The sequence below is a fragment of the Mercenaria mercenaria genome, unplaced genomic scaffold (assembly GCF_021730395.1).
Source record: "Mercenaria mercenaria strain notata unplaced genomic scaffold, MADL_Memer_1 contig_1952, whole genome shotgun sequence".
NCBI lineage: Eukaryota > Metazoa > Mollusca > Bivalvia > Venerida > Veneridae > Mercenaria > Mercenaria mercenaria.
In genome coordinates, this window is record NW_026459974.1 from 1 (window position 1) to 16458 (window position 16458).

The 16458-nt window shown below is 34.1% G+C and overlaps 1 protein-coding gene across 1 annotated transcript in view; it reads left to right on the forward strand.

The window, feature by feature from the left end:
• Positions 1 to 2087: 2087 nt before the first annotated feature.
• Positions 2088 to 16458, forward strand: part of LOC128552021 (complement C5-like) — a 30618-nt gene continuing 16247 nt past the window's right edge. The window contains exons 1-5 of the mRNA XM_053533015.1: positions 2088 to 2633; positions 3598 to 3785; positions 9565 to 9729; positions 12422 to 12509; positions 15021 to 15101. Coding sequence (XP_053388990.1) covers positions 2538 to 2633; positions 3598 to 3785; positions 9565 to 9729; positions 12422 to 12509; positions 15021 to 15101 — 618 coding nt within the window. The 5' untranslated portion in view covers positions 2088 to 2537. The remainder of the gene's footprint in view (positions 2634 to 3597; positions 3786 to 9564; positions 9730 to 12421; positions 12510 to 15020; positions 15102 to 16458) is intronic.

The window sequence follows — 16458 nt, forward strand, 5'->3', positions numbered from 1 at the left end:
ATTCTAAAATAGTTTTCATTGAATGAGCCTTGGGTATTCCTTTGCTACGATGTTTCAATATATTCATATTCGTAAAAGAATAGCTATCAGAGAACGTTATGACTAACCCTAAATGTACAATGTGGGAAATTTTAGAATATTTATGTCCGTAACTATTAGCCCGATTTTATAACAATTACAAACAAATATTAATAACATCTCATCCTATAGGTAAGCTGTTGGTCCAGTTTTGAAATAATTTCACATAGAAAATGAAAAATTCCTTGGGTGACCTTCCTCCTGTGTCATTTAAATCGTTCAAGATTGTGGAAAAATTGCTAAAAGGGCCATGGTATATTTTTCCTATATACATATAATGGCAAATGCAAATATCACGTCATAATCTGCTGACTCAGTTAGAAATAATTTCACTGGAATGTTTTAAGTGACTCTCTTCAAAGATTGTTAGAATGAACTAAATCAATGTCTGTCAGGTTTTCAGTATAAAAATAGACTGAAACATGGACTCATGTCTATATAGATAGATCAGCCACATGCGCTATCAAAGATGGAGGAGCATGAGTATTTATTCTACACCCATCTGGCAAGAGAAGAACACTACATGCAGCCACAGGAAAACCCTGCAGCAATTACAAGGCGGAGACTGAAGCACTCGTGAGGGCCGTCTAAATGATTGATGACTCAGTAGAAGAAAGCTCCTCAATCGTCTTTCTCACAGATGCACTGTCTGTCATTTAAGCTCTGATCGACAATAAAGCTCCAAAGTTAGCCAGGAAAAATGCAGAGCCCGAGTATAACCTACAAAGTAGCAGTCTAATGGATTCCATCCCATTGTTGACTTGCAGGCAACGAAGAGGCAGACCAACTGCCAAAGCTAGGAGCTAAGTCAGAACAACCAACAACGCCTGTGAGTTACAAGGTGAAAGTCACCAACATCAAGGCACTAAAGAAATCATGATTAGAGGAAGATGTTTTTCATCTTCTTGATCAGTCGAAACAGGATTCGCTCAGACCACAACAAGCTCATTGCTCACATGTACAAAAATTACAGACTAAAACTATCACCAACCTGTAGACTACGGAACATGTACTCCAAAAACGTAAAAGTCATGACCAGGAGCGAGCTTCGACTTGCCAATAGGTACCTCGATCCACCAGAAATTGTATGTGATCTGTACAGTTGATCTGCGGCACACAAAACGTCCATCAATGCTACTGATCTGACAGTGTAGGGGGAAATAAGAAGAAGATACAGAGTGGGAGCTTTAACAATATTTTTTATAAATACTACAGATTTTATTGTAAAATAATTTCACAGAAATGTTCCTTTGATGACCCGTTACAGAGATTGTTCAAATTGATCAACTTTGTGAAAAACATGAAGACAGAGTCATTTTCCTGTATATGTATCTAAGTAAAAATTTTAATAATACTCTTGTCAGGAACTGTGGCCGATTTAAGACGTTGAATTCTTCTTGTGAGGAAGCCATCTAGCTGGCTTACGGCAGGCCGGTGGTTCGTACTCAGGTGCCCGCTCGCGATGAAATAATGCACGGAGGTGCACCTGGGGTCTTCCTCCACCATGGAAACTAGAAAGTCCCCAAATGACATATGTGTCGGTGCGACGTTAAACCCAACAAAATAAATAAATGGCCGATTTTAGAATATTTCTATTCAAATATTTCTCTGGTGGTCTATATCAAGGATGTATCAACTGACAAGAGATTTATACCACCGCTTTATTCCAGCGTCCAATTTTCGGAAACGGACAAAACGCTGTTTAATTCTTCCCATTATATCAAATTAAAACATCATTTTTATGAAACGATGTAATTACATTTGCTCTTCATCATATTGATATCAACTTGCCTTTGATTTCCGTATTTTCGTTATTCCATCTATATAATTAACACTTTAATATGCAAGCAATCAACATTAAGGCAATTTCACTTGATTTAGCTTATATAAGGAGCGTTATTATGTCGTCACAATTCGTCAATAATGAATAATTCAGTTAACGATTACGTCACAGACCATGATACTCCGTGAGTTACCAGAACATCACTTGTTAGTTATCGTTTTGATAACAGTTTAGAAGTGAATATCTACTGTCACTAATCAATTCTATAAATGTTTATAGGTCACATTTTATCAAAACGATATGATTTGTGAAGTCATGCGTTACAGAAAATGTACAATCTTTGTTAAATACAGTCTAATTTATTTAGTGATTTAGTTTATTCACTTGCATTTACAGACTACGTTTCAGTTTCTTTTTGTTAAAGCAGCAAATTATGTTGTATTAAGACATTTATGTTAATATACCACATGTTACCTTCTCCTTATATGGTATCTTAATGCAGATCAAATTTATTGTAACCCATTACCATGTGGGACAACTGTATTTTGTCATATATATGGCATACTACCAAATTTCCCATTCATATAATCCTTTTCTGGATAAATTTGTGATTTAGGACACTGTGATCTGCCTTCAAGCTCTATCGCAATATAAAATTGCTACTCATTCCGCTGAAATGGACCTCAGAGTGAATTTACTAAGTACAGAGTGGAGGACACGCCAAATATTGTTGACAGGAGAGAATACAGACGTTCAACAAATTGTAAAAAAGGTATGTATTTGCGCATGTGTTTGCAAGTTTATCGTTTACTAGTAATTACGCCGCAATTATATTATATCAAAACTTATATAAATCTATTGACGTGCTATGTTGCGCCTTAAAAGGAGCAAACATATTTTATTGACGACAATAATCATATATTGTTTCTTAAAGACCTTAAAGGGGGCGTAATAGGTTATTAGCTATGAAGTTCAAATATTTGGTCTTCCTTCTAAACATTTTATGCATTCACATCTTGTTTTTGTTTACATTCACGCACATAACAGCTTACTAACCATTTTCGAACGACTACTTGTACTTGTATATTATATATGTAAACGGATTTTTGAACGTGTAATCTAAGTACGGTTAAAATTGTAATACATGTTTTGAATTTTCTTCTTGCACGCTTTCTGAAATATATTTTGGACATAATTTCTTAAAGAAATGTTTGCAACAAGTTATAATTACAATACATAAACTGAGACATTAACAATTTGCGCCTTTGACTGCTTATATACACTTATGTTACTTGCCATGAAACTACGTGCCAGGTCGTTTAGTCAAACAAATGTAAAATGTGCCAAGGAATCAGTTCATCGTACGTTGGATTATCACAATGAACAAGTTGGTCCAGTCTGGATCAATTTATTCTAGTAATTTTCACTAACGATAACAGAAGATACCAACTTGCATGCAAATACTTATCTAAATATTGGTCAGTCGAAAAAGGGCCATAAACTTCTGATAAAGCAAAATAGAGTTACAAAATATTTCATTGAATGTCAGATCATCACAGTGAATTGACGTGTAAAGTGCTACAGTTTCTCACCATTCATTTTCTCTTTATTTGGATATGCAAATAATACACAAGGAGTTGCTGACTGAGAGGGGCCAATGGCAGTAACTTTAGTAGAAGTAGCTTGCATACGGCAAATATATATATATATATATGTAGTAACAATTTCACTTTCAGTTGCCTGTGGAACGTGGAGATAATAAATTGACAGTCCATGTTAGCGGCAGCGGCACAGCTAGGATGATTATTGATCTTAGATATAACAGACCAGCTACAAAGGAGGAAAAGTGTCCGTTTGAAATCTCTCCCATTGAAGTCGAAGAAACAAACCAAGTTACAATGGATGGACCGATAGCAAAGGAACGGTAATAGTTAAACAATCTTGCATGCAAACCAGGTTGCAATATACATGCAGGTTGCCCTGTAACTTTAAAGCAGCTTTGTTTCTTTATTTTCAGGCACATGCGCATTTTAGGTGAGGCAAAAAGACTGTTGAACAATATGTAAACCTACATTAAAGTTATAATCCTGTTTAAAATCACCGTTAAAATAAAGCAAATAACTTTGTAGATTTGTAGAACACCGTATAATGAACAAATTCGCCCGTTATTTAGACTTGGATGGCCAAATATTGTTGAAATACGAATGGATATAAAACCAAGAAATATTTAATGACCAGCTGGTCACTAATTCACTACTAAGGCTTCGCCGAATTCCGTGAACCAACGAAGACAGTGTCACTTTACAAAAATTTAAATACAAAAATGTACGTCGAAAACAACAATGGCTGATCGGCCGTGATAGGATTTTGTGTAAAGGCGGCGGATAAATGCAAAAACTTACAAATATTTTGCTTTTCGATGCCATTTCTACAAACAATACATTATGTTATAAAATTAAGCCTGTTGTTAAATAAAAGGAAAGGCAGTTTACCAGAAAATGCGATACGAATGTGCTAGTAAGACATGTTGTTGTTTTGTTTCTTAAAATAGATTAGCGTGACTCTTTGTACGGTCCGTACGAACAATCATTTAGCGTGGCTCGTATTACGGTCCTGTACGTTTCACAATGAATTCGTCTACATCTGCACAGTAGTCTCTAGCTAAAAGTTCAGTTCAGAGATGTTTATATAATATACAGTTACGGATCTCTGAGCTAAAATGAATCCCGTACTGACACCTAACCAGGAATCGTTCTAGGAAACTGTCACGCTATAATTTTTCAAATACAATGGACTCACCTTTTACTTTACAATATTTCTAATAAATTTTCCTTTTGATCTGGCATTAATAATCCATGCAACATAATTTGAACACAAGTTTCAAATTGGTACCCCTGTCAACAATATTTTGTCCGTCATTGCAGTTGTCACCCGATCAGGGTACTCTTAAATTCATTTTGAAAAAACCAATAGTCGGTAGAGAATCTTTATTTATTGACATTTTCTCAGAAATTATATGCTGTTTTATAGATTTTATGTGATTAAATTAAATTCATAAATAGGTAATATGTTGATACTGATTTTCAAGAATAACCACGTGCTCTGAGCTGTTGCATAATATCATGAGTTTCTCACGAGAGACTGTGCGAGATGTTGCGGTTTGATACTGGTTAGTTAAACAAATGGGGTTTCGCCATAACTTAATGAATGCGACCATCAGAAAATAAAAACACTGTCAGATAAGTTATGTTAGCCAGAACTAGATAGTCCCCATTGTCAATGACTCACTGTGACAGGGAGGCGACTGTCTGGTCGACACTTTGATGATTAAGCCTTTATTGAAAACACAAATGAGTGTGCATTGTTAAAATCGGCACTATTATATTACAAGTTTCAGGTTAAAAGATGATAAAACATATATTTCAGGTTTGCACATCAGTAATCTAGGCCACTCCTGAACTCATTAAGAGTAGCACTAAATCTAACATGATGTGGTAGGTTGTTTCAGAGTCTAATGGTTTTTTGGGAAAAAATTGAACTCTTGTGATAATGGGTGCGGGAGGAGGGAATATAAAAGTGAAGGTCCTGAGAGTCTAGCCGGTACTGGTGATCTACAAACCCCCCCGCCCCCCCCCCCCCCAAAAAAAAAAAAAATAACAAAAAAACAATGGAATGACGGATTTTAATTAAAAGAATCAGGGATGTAGGGATGTGAAATTTCTAATTGTTCTAACGTTTGCCAGTACAGTTAACATTTCTGTGATGCTTCATCTACAGACATAGTTGATTTGAACATATCTGGCGGCAGCTTTTAGTACTCTTTCAATTCCATATGTTAGGAATTGTTGAATGCCAAACAGTTGAGCAATATTCCAAGTATGGTTGAACATGTTTTATACGGAGTTTCTTAAATTTGTACATTTATCATTTGTTTGATCATTTCTTTTCATGTATTTTGGGGTCTTGTTTGTCTTTTTTGTGATCTAACACTGCTGGTTCGCCTAAATATTAAGCAATTTTATAGTTTTAAATTCATGGGTATGTAGCTTACAGTGAAAAGCAATGTTTTTCTTTTTATATACCCTAATCACTTCGCATTATCCGAATTCAACTCCTTTGACTGGGTCTGTTTCCAAAGCTCTAATTTATAGAGGTGCTGCTAGAGAGTCTCACAATCATGCATGATATTTATAGTGAGATAAACTATTGTATCATCAACAACGAGTCTTACGGTGCTTTTAAGTGAGCCTGGCAGGTGACTGATATGTTAAGAAAAGGCAAGGCCTAAGGACATACCCTTGTGGTACCCCTGATACCTAATGTGGTATATCTGATTGAAGAAATAGTGTTCGTATTTAAAGGAAATATTTAATCCACATCGATGTTTTTCTACATAGCTTGTAGACCAGAGGATTGTGGCCGACTTTGTCAAACGGTTTGATAAAGTCCATTACCATTACTATTAGGTCTGTCTATTTACTAGCTTCAAGGTATCAAAAATTCTACACTAAAATTTAATAATTGAGATTCACAACTGTGCTTTGAGCGGAAGCCATGTTGGAAGGAATTAAGCAAATTTTATTATCTAGATGATTAATAATATTTGATACTAAAACATGCCCCATCAGTTGGGAGCAATTGCAAGTAAGAGGATAGGTTTGTGATCGCTGGCTTTGCTTCGTGGGCCCTTTATGTATACAGGAACAACGATAGCCGTCTTCCAATCTTGTGGAACACTGCCGGTATCAATTAAGTGAAGACATGTAAATTTTAGTCTCATTTTTATAGAGGAGCAGTGTTTAAGCTGTGGGCGGACATTGTGTTGTAAGCTGTTTCTTTTACTTTCCTGTTTTTTTCCCCTTTTGATGAATCTAAGTGAATTGTTTGCTTTTGATGACAACAATATTGCACGCTGATATAAAATTAGCCTTTTTCTATATTCGAAATCATTTCCTGTTTATGTGCGACTGAAAATTTAAGAAAAGTAAAGAAATCGGTTCAAAACATATCAGTTGAATGACTTCAGTACAATGTAATACAAAACTGCCGTACGAATAGCCATCTGCGGTTTATTTCACTATTCATACGGGACCGTACGATTAGCCACTTCCTTTAGCGTAGTCACGGACGTATCCGAATGATGGCGGTTGTATCGCTGAAACCGAAAGTAACATTTTTTATATCCGTCTCCATCGGTGGAATCTATCAATTTACAAGTACATTTATCCAGCCAATGTCTTCGTGAACGGATGTTTTATGCGTTGCTGTAGAAAAGTGACCTTCCTCTACGCTACGTAATCTTATCTGGCCAGTATTATAACTTTAAATTATCATCATAGCACTTATTGTATTATCACTATAGAAATGATTTTGATCACATGATTTATTGGAAGGAATGGCTATATCAAAATACATATATATTTAATTATATCATACCTGATGTTCTGCATTTTTTTCTTAATTTTGACCCGTCTGCGAAATTTCTAAAGTATATAGAATCCATCCACAAAATAAACACCAAACATTTTCCTAACATTTGAAAATGTAAGTTTTATCTGTTAGATAATTGTTTTTCTTCAAAAGAGCTGTAGTATATATTTTTCTTTGACTCGAATGATATCTATTATGATTTTTCGAAACGCTCCCCTTTGTCATCGTAGCAGATGTACCGGAAATTGTTACGTAGTTGTAATCAACCAATTAGACGGAGCCATAAAAGTTACTGAAGCAGAAACAATATGTCTTTGATATGCCTTTCTGACTTTTGCCCTTCAGTCATCAATGTTATTAGAACAAATATATTAGTGGCTGGACTGTTTCTTAATTAAATCCAAACACTGTTGTGACATAATCCTGTGTCCATTTTATAGTTAACACGTGATTATTTTACTATATCTCTCAGTCATAAGCATGTAACTGTCCATTCTTAAAAGAATGAATTCCTTAAGAATGGACAGTTACACGTTAATTTACACATGATTAATTTACTATATCTCCCAATCATAAACATGTTACTGTCCATTCTTAAAATAATGCATATTTAAGAATGGACAGTTACAGGTTTATAATGAACAAGCATAGTAACAACCTTGTGTGCTGAGATTTGTGAGTACATCAACCTATGAAATTCCAAAGTTTCGAAATATAAACCGTAACGCATTACAGAAATTGTAGCTGCAATATAAGTTCCGTAGGAGAACGTATGACTTTGACACAAATCGGCCCCGAGATTATCAGTAATATGAAAATCAAAGAATATGACAAGTAATATAATTACAGAACGGTATACGTAGTTCAAAATTTCCACCGTTAGGAAGAAGTAAAATCCATATATCGTGATAGAAAAATATCAAAAAATACACTTGATAGGGCATTTTCAAAGAAGTCATATTTGTTGTAAAGATTTACTTAACATGGTAAAGTGATTTCGAAATTAAGATGATTTGTATTTTTGGTGTTCGTTTATTTTTTTTTCTTGTCGTCCTTACGGTAATATTCTTTTTTTAACTATATTTGTGTATATATATAACACACACACACACACACACACACACACACACACACACACACACACACACACACATATATATTGAAGATTAGCGTCAGCTAAATGAGTTACCCTCAATAAATAAAGAAATTCAATTTGGAAAATATTGAAAAAGAAACAGCAACATTATTTAGTCGTAAGTTCTGCATCACATCAGAACTTATATTACCATTAGTGTTTATTTACTTAAGGGATATACCTTATAATTATATCACCATCTCATCTCATGTATATATTCTGGACTATTTTTATTCTGTAAATATTACCAAAAATACACATTGCGCCGAAATCAACAACCTTCAATAAATAAATAAAGAATTTACTTACTAACTTACTTACTATGTTTCGGTACTACCGGAAAATTTGGCCCTAATTATCTTATCATGACATACAATTTTCTTGTATAAACGATGTTATTTAACGAAGATGGAAATGGAACATATTATATATTTTGGACAGTCAAACTGTTTTTTATCAGCTGCGTGACTGTGAATTTTTGTAATAGAAGATAACAATGTGTTCTTTTCTAACAAATCCTTATTGGTGAGATAATACAATAATTTGTGCATTTCGATAACCAATACACTCTATGGACATAAAAAACACAGTTATGTTTCAAAGCAATGTTGATATCCTACATGAGAGACCTCGATATAGTGGCCACCTGTCTATACTGGACACTTCCAGTCCTTCCGTCGGCCGCTATAAACACGTTTGACTGTAATATAAAGTTTGATCGTTACAGAAGAATCGATTTCAAATTATTACCCATTAAAGTACCTCTTCCTCATTGTTTATAGATGACGTTTTTAATTTTACTGAAATAATCAATACGACTAATTTTGTATACCCAGATTTATATTACACGATGTAAAAAATGTGACCAATAACACGACCAGTATTCGCTTCTTGTTGGGTTTGCCCAGCATTTTTACAATATTTTTCGTCGTTCTGAACGTCTAGAAAAGTTGTACACAATCATCGAGGCCTCTAACTTTAAAGATGATCATTATGCTTGCTACCTTTCGACAGATAGCTTGATTTTCTAATAGGGACGTAACTAGGCTGGTTAAAAAGATGAAAAAAGGACGTTAACTAAAATAAGAAAATTATTGGTATTTATCTTCAGATATTAAGTAAACTCATTTTATGACAGGGGTTGTGATATTTGTGGACGATGTGAACTGGATCCAGGGGAGCCCGATAATTATGATTTCAACATGTTTGGACCTTCAGCCGAGGAATCTCTTCAAATTCCAATTAGCTTTGGAAGGCGAAAGAGACAAGCATATAATAAAATTTGTATTCGATTTCAAGTCAGGTAATATTAAGGAGAATTATCAAATGAATAATTAAATTTGTGTGTATGCTATAGAAGCCTGATGATAAGCATTCTTAGACGTGCATTTAATTTACTTATTGGTACGCTAAGAATACTTTGTCGCAAAGACGAATAAGCTATCTGCAACATACCGGCTTATACGCCAGATATAGTTAACATATGAACTATCTTGAATAAGATTTTGAGCAATTCTAAGTTGTGTAATCTGGTGCGTAAAACATACTTGTGTTCACGACATAATGCACCTTGTGTTAGGTTACTACGGAAGCTTATTAGGGCCTACAGTTGGTGAGATGTTTTGTGCTAAGTCGACTTGTCTTTACTCGCCTAGATAAGATGTTTTACACATGTCAATAAAATTTATTGACAAAGATTAAAAGTATAGAGGTAATGCAACTTAACCTTTCGCGATATGCTCGGTGTTTTTCCCTTTTCGACTTCACTTTTCTCGATATGCTCGATGTTTTTCACTTTTCGACTTAACTTTTCTCAATATGCTCGATGTTTTTCTATTTTCGACAAATATTTAATTGAAAAAAAATATACATCGTGATTTTCGAGATAAACATTGTGAGACGGATGGACAGACAGACAGATGGAGAGTAAACCTATAGTAATCTCCATATTTCCATGTATTCACATACCAAATTACATTAACCTAGCCACTATAATTTTTTGTCATCAAAGGATCCATATGGGAAAACTATATTTTGACTATTTCTGTTGCCATAGCAACATGAGTTTTAACAAAGTGTTGTTCATAATTTCAATATTGCCCTCTATTCACATACAAAATTACATTGATCTAGCTAGTATCAAAGCTTTGATAGTGTTTGATATATTTAGTCGAGCTGAAAAGGACAATCATATATAACTGAATGGGAAGGAGGAGGGGAGGGGGCGGGGGCGTGTGGAAGTGCTCTTTTGAAATTTCACATGTTCATACTGAAATAGAGCTGGAAAATAAAAAGAATAACTGGGGGAGGGATGTCACCCTGGTGGAGGGGGTGCAGGGTGTCGGGATGCGGGGAACTGTTGTTTTGAAATTTCACATTTTCACATGTTTATATTGAAAATATAGCTGAACAATAGATTTTTTAAGGGGGGGGGGGGGGGGGGGCAGGTCACCTCAGTGTGGGGAGGGGGTTGTGATGTGGGGGTGGGGTGGAAGAGGGTGGAGTGTTGTTGTGTTATTATGAAATTTCACATGTTCATATTGAAATATAGCTGAAAAATAAAATCATAAATGAAACAATAATTCTGTGCAGACAAGACCACAATTTAGACAAGTTTTGCCCTTTTAGGGGATATAACTCTCGAGTCAATCATGGGATATGCCTGGTTCAAGAAAGGAACCAAGGTATTTTGGTGGTAAAAGTTATGTGCAAGTTTAGTTAAAATCAACTCACAAACAAGAAGGGATTTTGTAACAAAAACACATGTCTCCCCCAGCCTCCATGATTTGTTACAGTGACTATTTGTGCCAAGTAATTTGAAAATCCTTTAAGGGGTTTAAACAATACAGCCCGGACACGATTTGTGAAGGACAGACGGACGAACTTACAGGATTTGTGGGGTAATCCCTTATATTACCTATTATCTTCCTTTGATCCTTTTAACCCCACAATACTATTTTTTAACCCCACAATACCAATTTAACCCCAGAATGACCTCAACCTCAGAATGTCAAATTCAACAGAAACGCTAACCCCAAATTTACATGTGGGCACGTCGGGACAGACAGACGGACAGACAGACAACTCGGGGAAAAACAATATGTCTCCCTAGAATATTTCTGGCGTAGACATAATGAAACCATCACTGTGCAGACAAGACCAATATAGGCAATTTTTGAACCTGACGTGTTTAAATATCACGTGACATGCATAATTATATCGCTTAAAGTAAAAGTTCTCGAGAAAAAGATGTAACAAGTCGAGTAAATTATGTTGAAATACCAAATACATTTATCTTCTTGTTATGTTTCTTGACGACTTCGCTGAAAGATCAAGTTAGACGTGTAGAAGTTAATCGCATTGACAAATATTTCACGCAATTCGATAAAAAAGTATGCGTAATGATTAAAAACATTTACGTATAATGTATTAATTATCACGCCTTCATCAGATGTTTTTGTTCAAAACGAAAAGACACAAGTTGACTTGACGCGAAACTTTTAGATAAGTGGAGGCCCTGATAAGCTTCCGTAATGTTACAGTTAAAGGAGATCATAACTGGGAAGACAAAATGAAGACTGTGCTTGCATTCTACTAATTTGTTTCCACGACAGGTTTTGATAATTCTGATATTTCATTTGCTTTAAAGATGTTTCATAGAGCTTATTTACAAATACAAATAAAACTTTCAAAACATGGCATACTACTAGACATATGCAAGTAGGATATAATTGGTTATGTCAAAATTACATGTTTTAAACATGTGTTACAAATACATAACGGAACTGATGAGTAAAAGAGTAATTATCATCTGTAGTACTTTGATTAAACTGTAATCGTCTTAGAATTTATATTTTCAGTGACATTGTGGACAGTTGTGATGATTTTAAATACTTGCTCTTTTTACTTTGTGTATGAATAAAAACTGCCTTTTATACAATGACAGCAAAGTCTGTACATATACGATTAACTATATTACTGCAATTTATTTGCAGCTCTATAAACGAGAAAGTGCACGGCAAGTCTATTGTTAAAGTCGGTTTACAGAGTGGTGTTGAAACTTCCAGTGAAGATTTAGAGAAGGTATTGTATAGCAAATAATATCATTCCCTAAATTGATCACTGACATCATTTGAATACGAACTGCACTGGTCCAATAGTGCTTTAATTTCATATAAGTCACCAAGTTGGGTATAACGTCGCACCGACATAGTTATAGGTCATATTCAGCTTTGATGGTAAAGGAAGATCCCATGTGCCCTTACGTGTATTATTTCATCACGAGCGGGCACCTGGATAGAACCACCAGCCTTTCATTAGCCAGGCGGATGACTTCTTCACATGATGATATCGTATTAGAGAGATTATTGAAGGACACTTCAGTCTATATTTCTTGGCATCCCTTCTACGTGATGATTTGCTCGAAGCAGGAATGTAGAGAAATCTGTTTATAAGCGATTAGGTTCTGCTTGCACTCGGAGTTCACTGTGTTCATGTAATGTAAACATGCAAACATTTCAAAGAAATGCATTGCAACCAGAATTAAGGAAAACGAATTATGTTTATTTGCATCTCCTAAAACAAAACATCCTTTAGTATCAAGATTAATTATATTAATAAGTTTCAGAAACTTATCACTTAACTATAAATTTAGATTTAAACATTAAAGGCATGTTATTAATATTGCATTTGTGAAAAACTTTGAGAATTCAGTAAATTTCAAACGGAAACCGTGACAAATATTTATTTATAAACTTTTGTTCATTTGTTGAATTATAAATGAGCAAAATTTCAAAAAGATATCTACTAGAAGGAGATTGTTAGATGTGCCTTTAAAACATTTTTGCATTTTAAACTTAAGGTATTAGATCACTAATAAAGAACCTCCTTTTTGAAGAGTATTCAATTCCTACCATAAAACCATAAACCTACTTTTACTTCAGTTCTTCGCGGGGCGTAGGTTCAAGCCCTACTGGGACCAATTTTTTTTCCTTTTTTTCTAGTAAGGTTTTACTTCTTTTAAGACTTATTATTGATTTCTTGTACAAAAATGGAAAAAGATTAATCTTACAAGTGATTTTTAGTGTTCAAAGTGAATTTACTACTTAAACAGAAGGGGTAGGGTTACACATCTTTCAAAATATTGAGTTACACGCGGTAAAAGTTCTCTATTTTGCTTTCACTCTTAGATTATATATTGTGGAAGAAATTTAGATAGGTTTTACGTCTGCCCTAAGGTTATTTTTAAATGGAGTAAGGAAAATTCAAAACAGAAACACAGCATTCGACCTTATTTTTGCAATGTTGAAGTATGAATTCTGTCTCATTATATCCGTTTACTTGAGGCACAATAGAAAAAATGATATTTACATTTTTATTTTGTGTTTTATAATTGTTTACCAATAGTATGATGTTTCTTTTATTAAAATCAATGGTAAAATGGGTTCTCTGCAAACATTTTGGATAGTGGCTATCACTTTGAAATTTGTCTCTACTTGAGCTTGAGGAGATAACATAAGTTATACAAAATTGATACGAAACGGCGCGGTACAAATTGTTTAAAAATTGAAAAATAGTGCAAAACACGGTTACCTTTTAGAATATACCAAGCAAAGGCCATTTTGTAAACATTACTATAAGTGATCTAATACCTTAAAAATCGTCATCAAATCACAAAGTTACAAACGTCCATGGAAATAATAAGTAAGAACTCATATAGTTTGATGATTTGTCCAGTTTTTGTCACGGAAGTTGCTCGTAGATTCGGTAAAATCGATATGGTATGAAATGAATTGTTTCGAAGATTGGGGTCAAAATTCTGTGATCACGTCTTCACTAATGATAGCGGTTCGTCTACACATATGATCTGTTTTCACTAATACAAGTGTTGGATTGATAAACCTTGTATAAAACGCAGATGTAGCTGTTAGGATTCCGAAGCACTATAATATCATTCTTTTCAAATTATTAATTTTCAACTGAAAGCATCTACCATAAGCTTTATAAAACGTTTTGTATCTTTTAACGATATGTTGAGCTGTTGTCTAGCTTTTGCCATCTAAAGTTGTCTTGAGTTGCTTTATCTATTATATATTGTTAATACTAATGTATCTTCAATTTGGATTCTGTGTGATTTCGAGAAACGGCGTTAAAATGTTTGACCGTCGTAATCTGCATACGTTCATACTAACGAAATACATGTATAAGTATTTAGTTTCTTTGTTAGATAATTTCCTATATACCGGTAAGCTGATCAAGGTTTTGATTCAATTGATAATTGAGCTGTTTAAGAAAGTTTGATACGTAGACCAAAATCATTGAAAATAAGAATTCGATGAGGTAAGATATTCACTTAGAATTATGAGTATTCAGTTACCTTTTTTCTAATAATCGTGCATGTATAAATGCGCGTTTAACGCACACGTTAATCATAAAGCCCATTCTTAGCTTTATTTAATATGAACGCTATTCTGCGTACTTGAAAACCGGAATAAGTAATTTAATCCTTAAATGAATCATTATGCATAAATATACGTAAACGAGATGCACATATTATTACACTTGCATTATATATTGATTTATATTTCCTTTCAGCTTTTGGAAGATAATAGAAATATTGCAAGATACGAATTGCCATCTAACGGTAAAGGCTTTGTGGTATTTTACTTAAGTGAGGTGAGTTACATGATGTAATTTTTTCTGCTATGTCCTGTATTTAATTACTGAAGCTATGTCAATTGAACTAATACTTGCTTTAAGGCGTCATGCATTCAGTTTTATGTCAACATTTTCAAAAGTTTGAAAATGTTTTCATGAGTTAGTAATTACAACAGAAATATGGTAAAGGTAATGCCGTACCTGTTTTTTTTTTTTAAAGATTTTTAACATACAAAACAGTTCCATAGTCAATTATTTAAAAAAAACTGTTAAAAGCGAGAAAACTGAAACCAGTCAAATGAAACATATCTATCAAATAGATTATCTCGTAGTTACGACATAACTTTGTCGTACTTATGAGAAGAGATCTTGTTATTACGATAAACGTTTCTGATATTACGGAAAAAAGATCTCTCGTTATAAAGCGAAAAGATCTCGTACTTACGAGAAATTAGTTGGTTGTGAATGGTGAATGATTTTTAAATCCTCCTGGATTTTCCGAAAGAGTATCAGACCTGCAATAAATGGCATAATTTAATAGAGTATATATGAAATAGTAGGTACATGTACAATTCGACAGAATGAGAATGTCAGAATATGCATAACATGACTTTTTGATAGGGCCTGTTGGTCATCTAGAGAGTATTCTTCATACGCATGTGGTTTGGTTCAAAATGGTTGAAAAAAGAGAGCCAATCAACCCCATGTTTACTGTGGGTGGAATTTTTTCTCTTGAATAGTTCTGTTGAGTTCAGGTACATGTGTTTTAGGTGGGTTGGAATGCATGCAAAATTGCAATAGTGTCCAGTGCCTATATAGAACATATAGTAAAAATAACTGTGGTCTTAGGCCATAATATCTGAAAAAACCAATACAATTGCTTAACATACCGGATAGCATGTCATTAAACAAGCCAATGGGACATTACAAATGTTTAAATGTACTCAGAACAATTATATTTAATTTATTTTAACTGTTTAATATGTACCCCATCCACTTACTTTACAATGCATTTCTACACGTCGCTTCTACCTCATATGGCCAGTTTTTCAACAAAGGCACTAAGAAAGGCTTAAAGCAGTATTAGTTAAGCCATAGCACAACCTTGTTTTCTAACGAATTTTCACTAATACTCGGCGGGTATATTGGTCACACACTATGAACATGTAGATACAGTCATCAGACCGTTTCGCTGTATTTTTACATATATAAAACGTGTTACTTTGGTGATTTACTACTTTCGAAAAAGAAATTCTCATAGAAATAATAGAAAAATACAAAGACACATTAAAACACAAAAACACTAGCGCCCGTCTATTGAATGAAAAAAAAATTGCTAGGAAAATGTGAATTTAATTTAAGGTAAGACTACAAG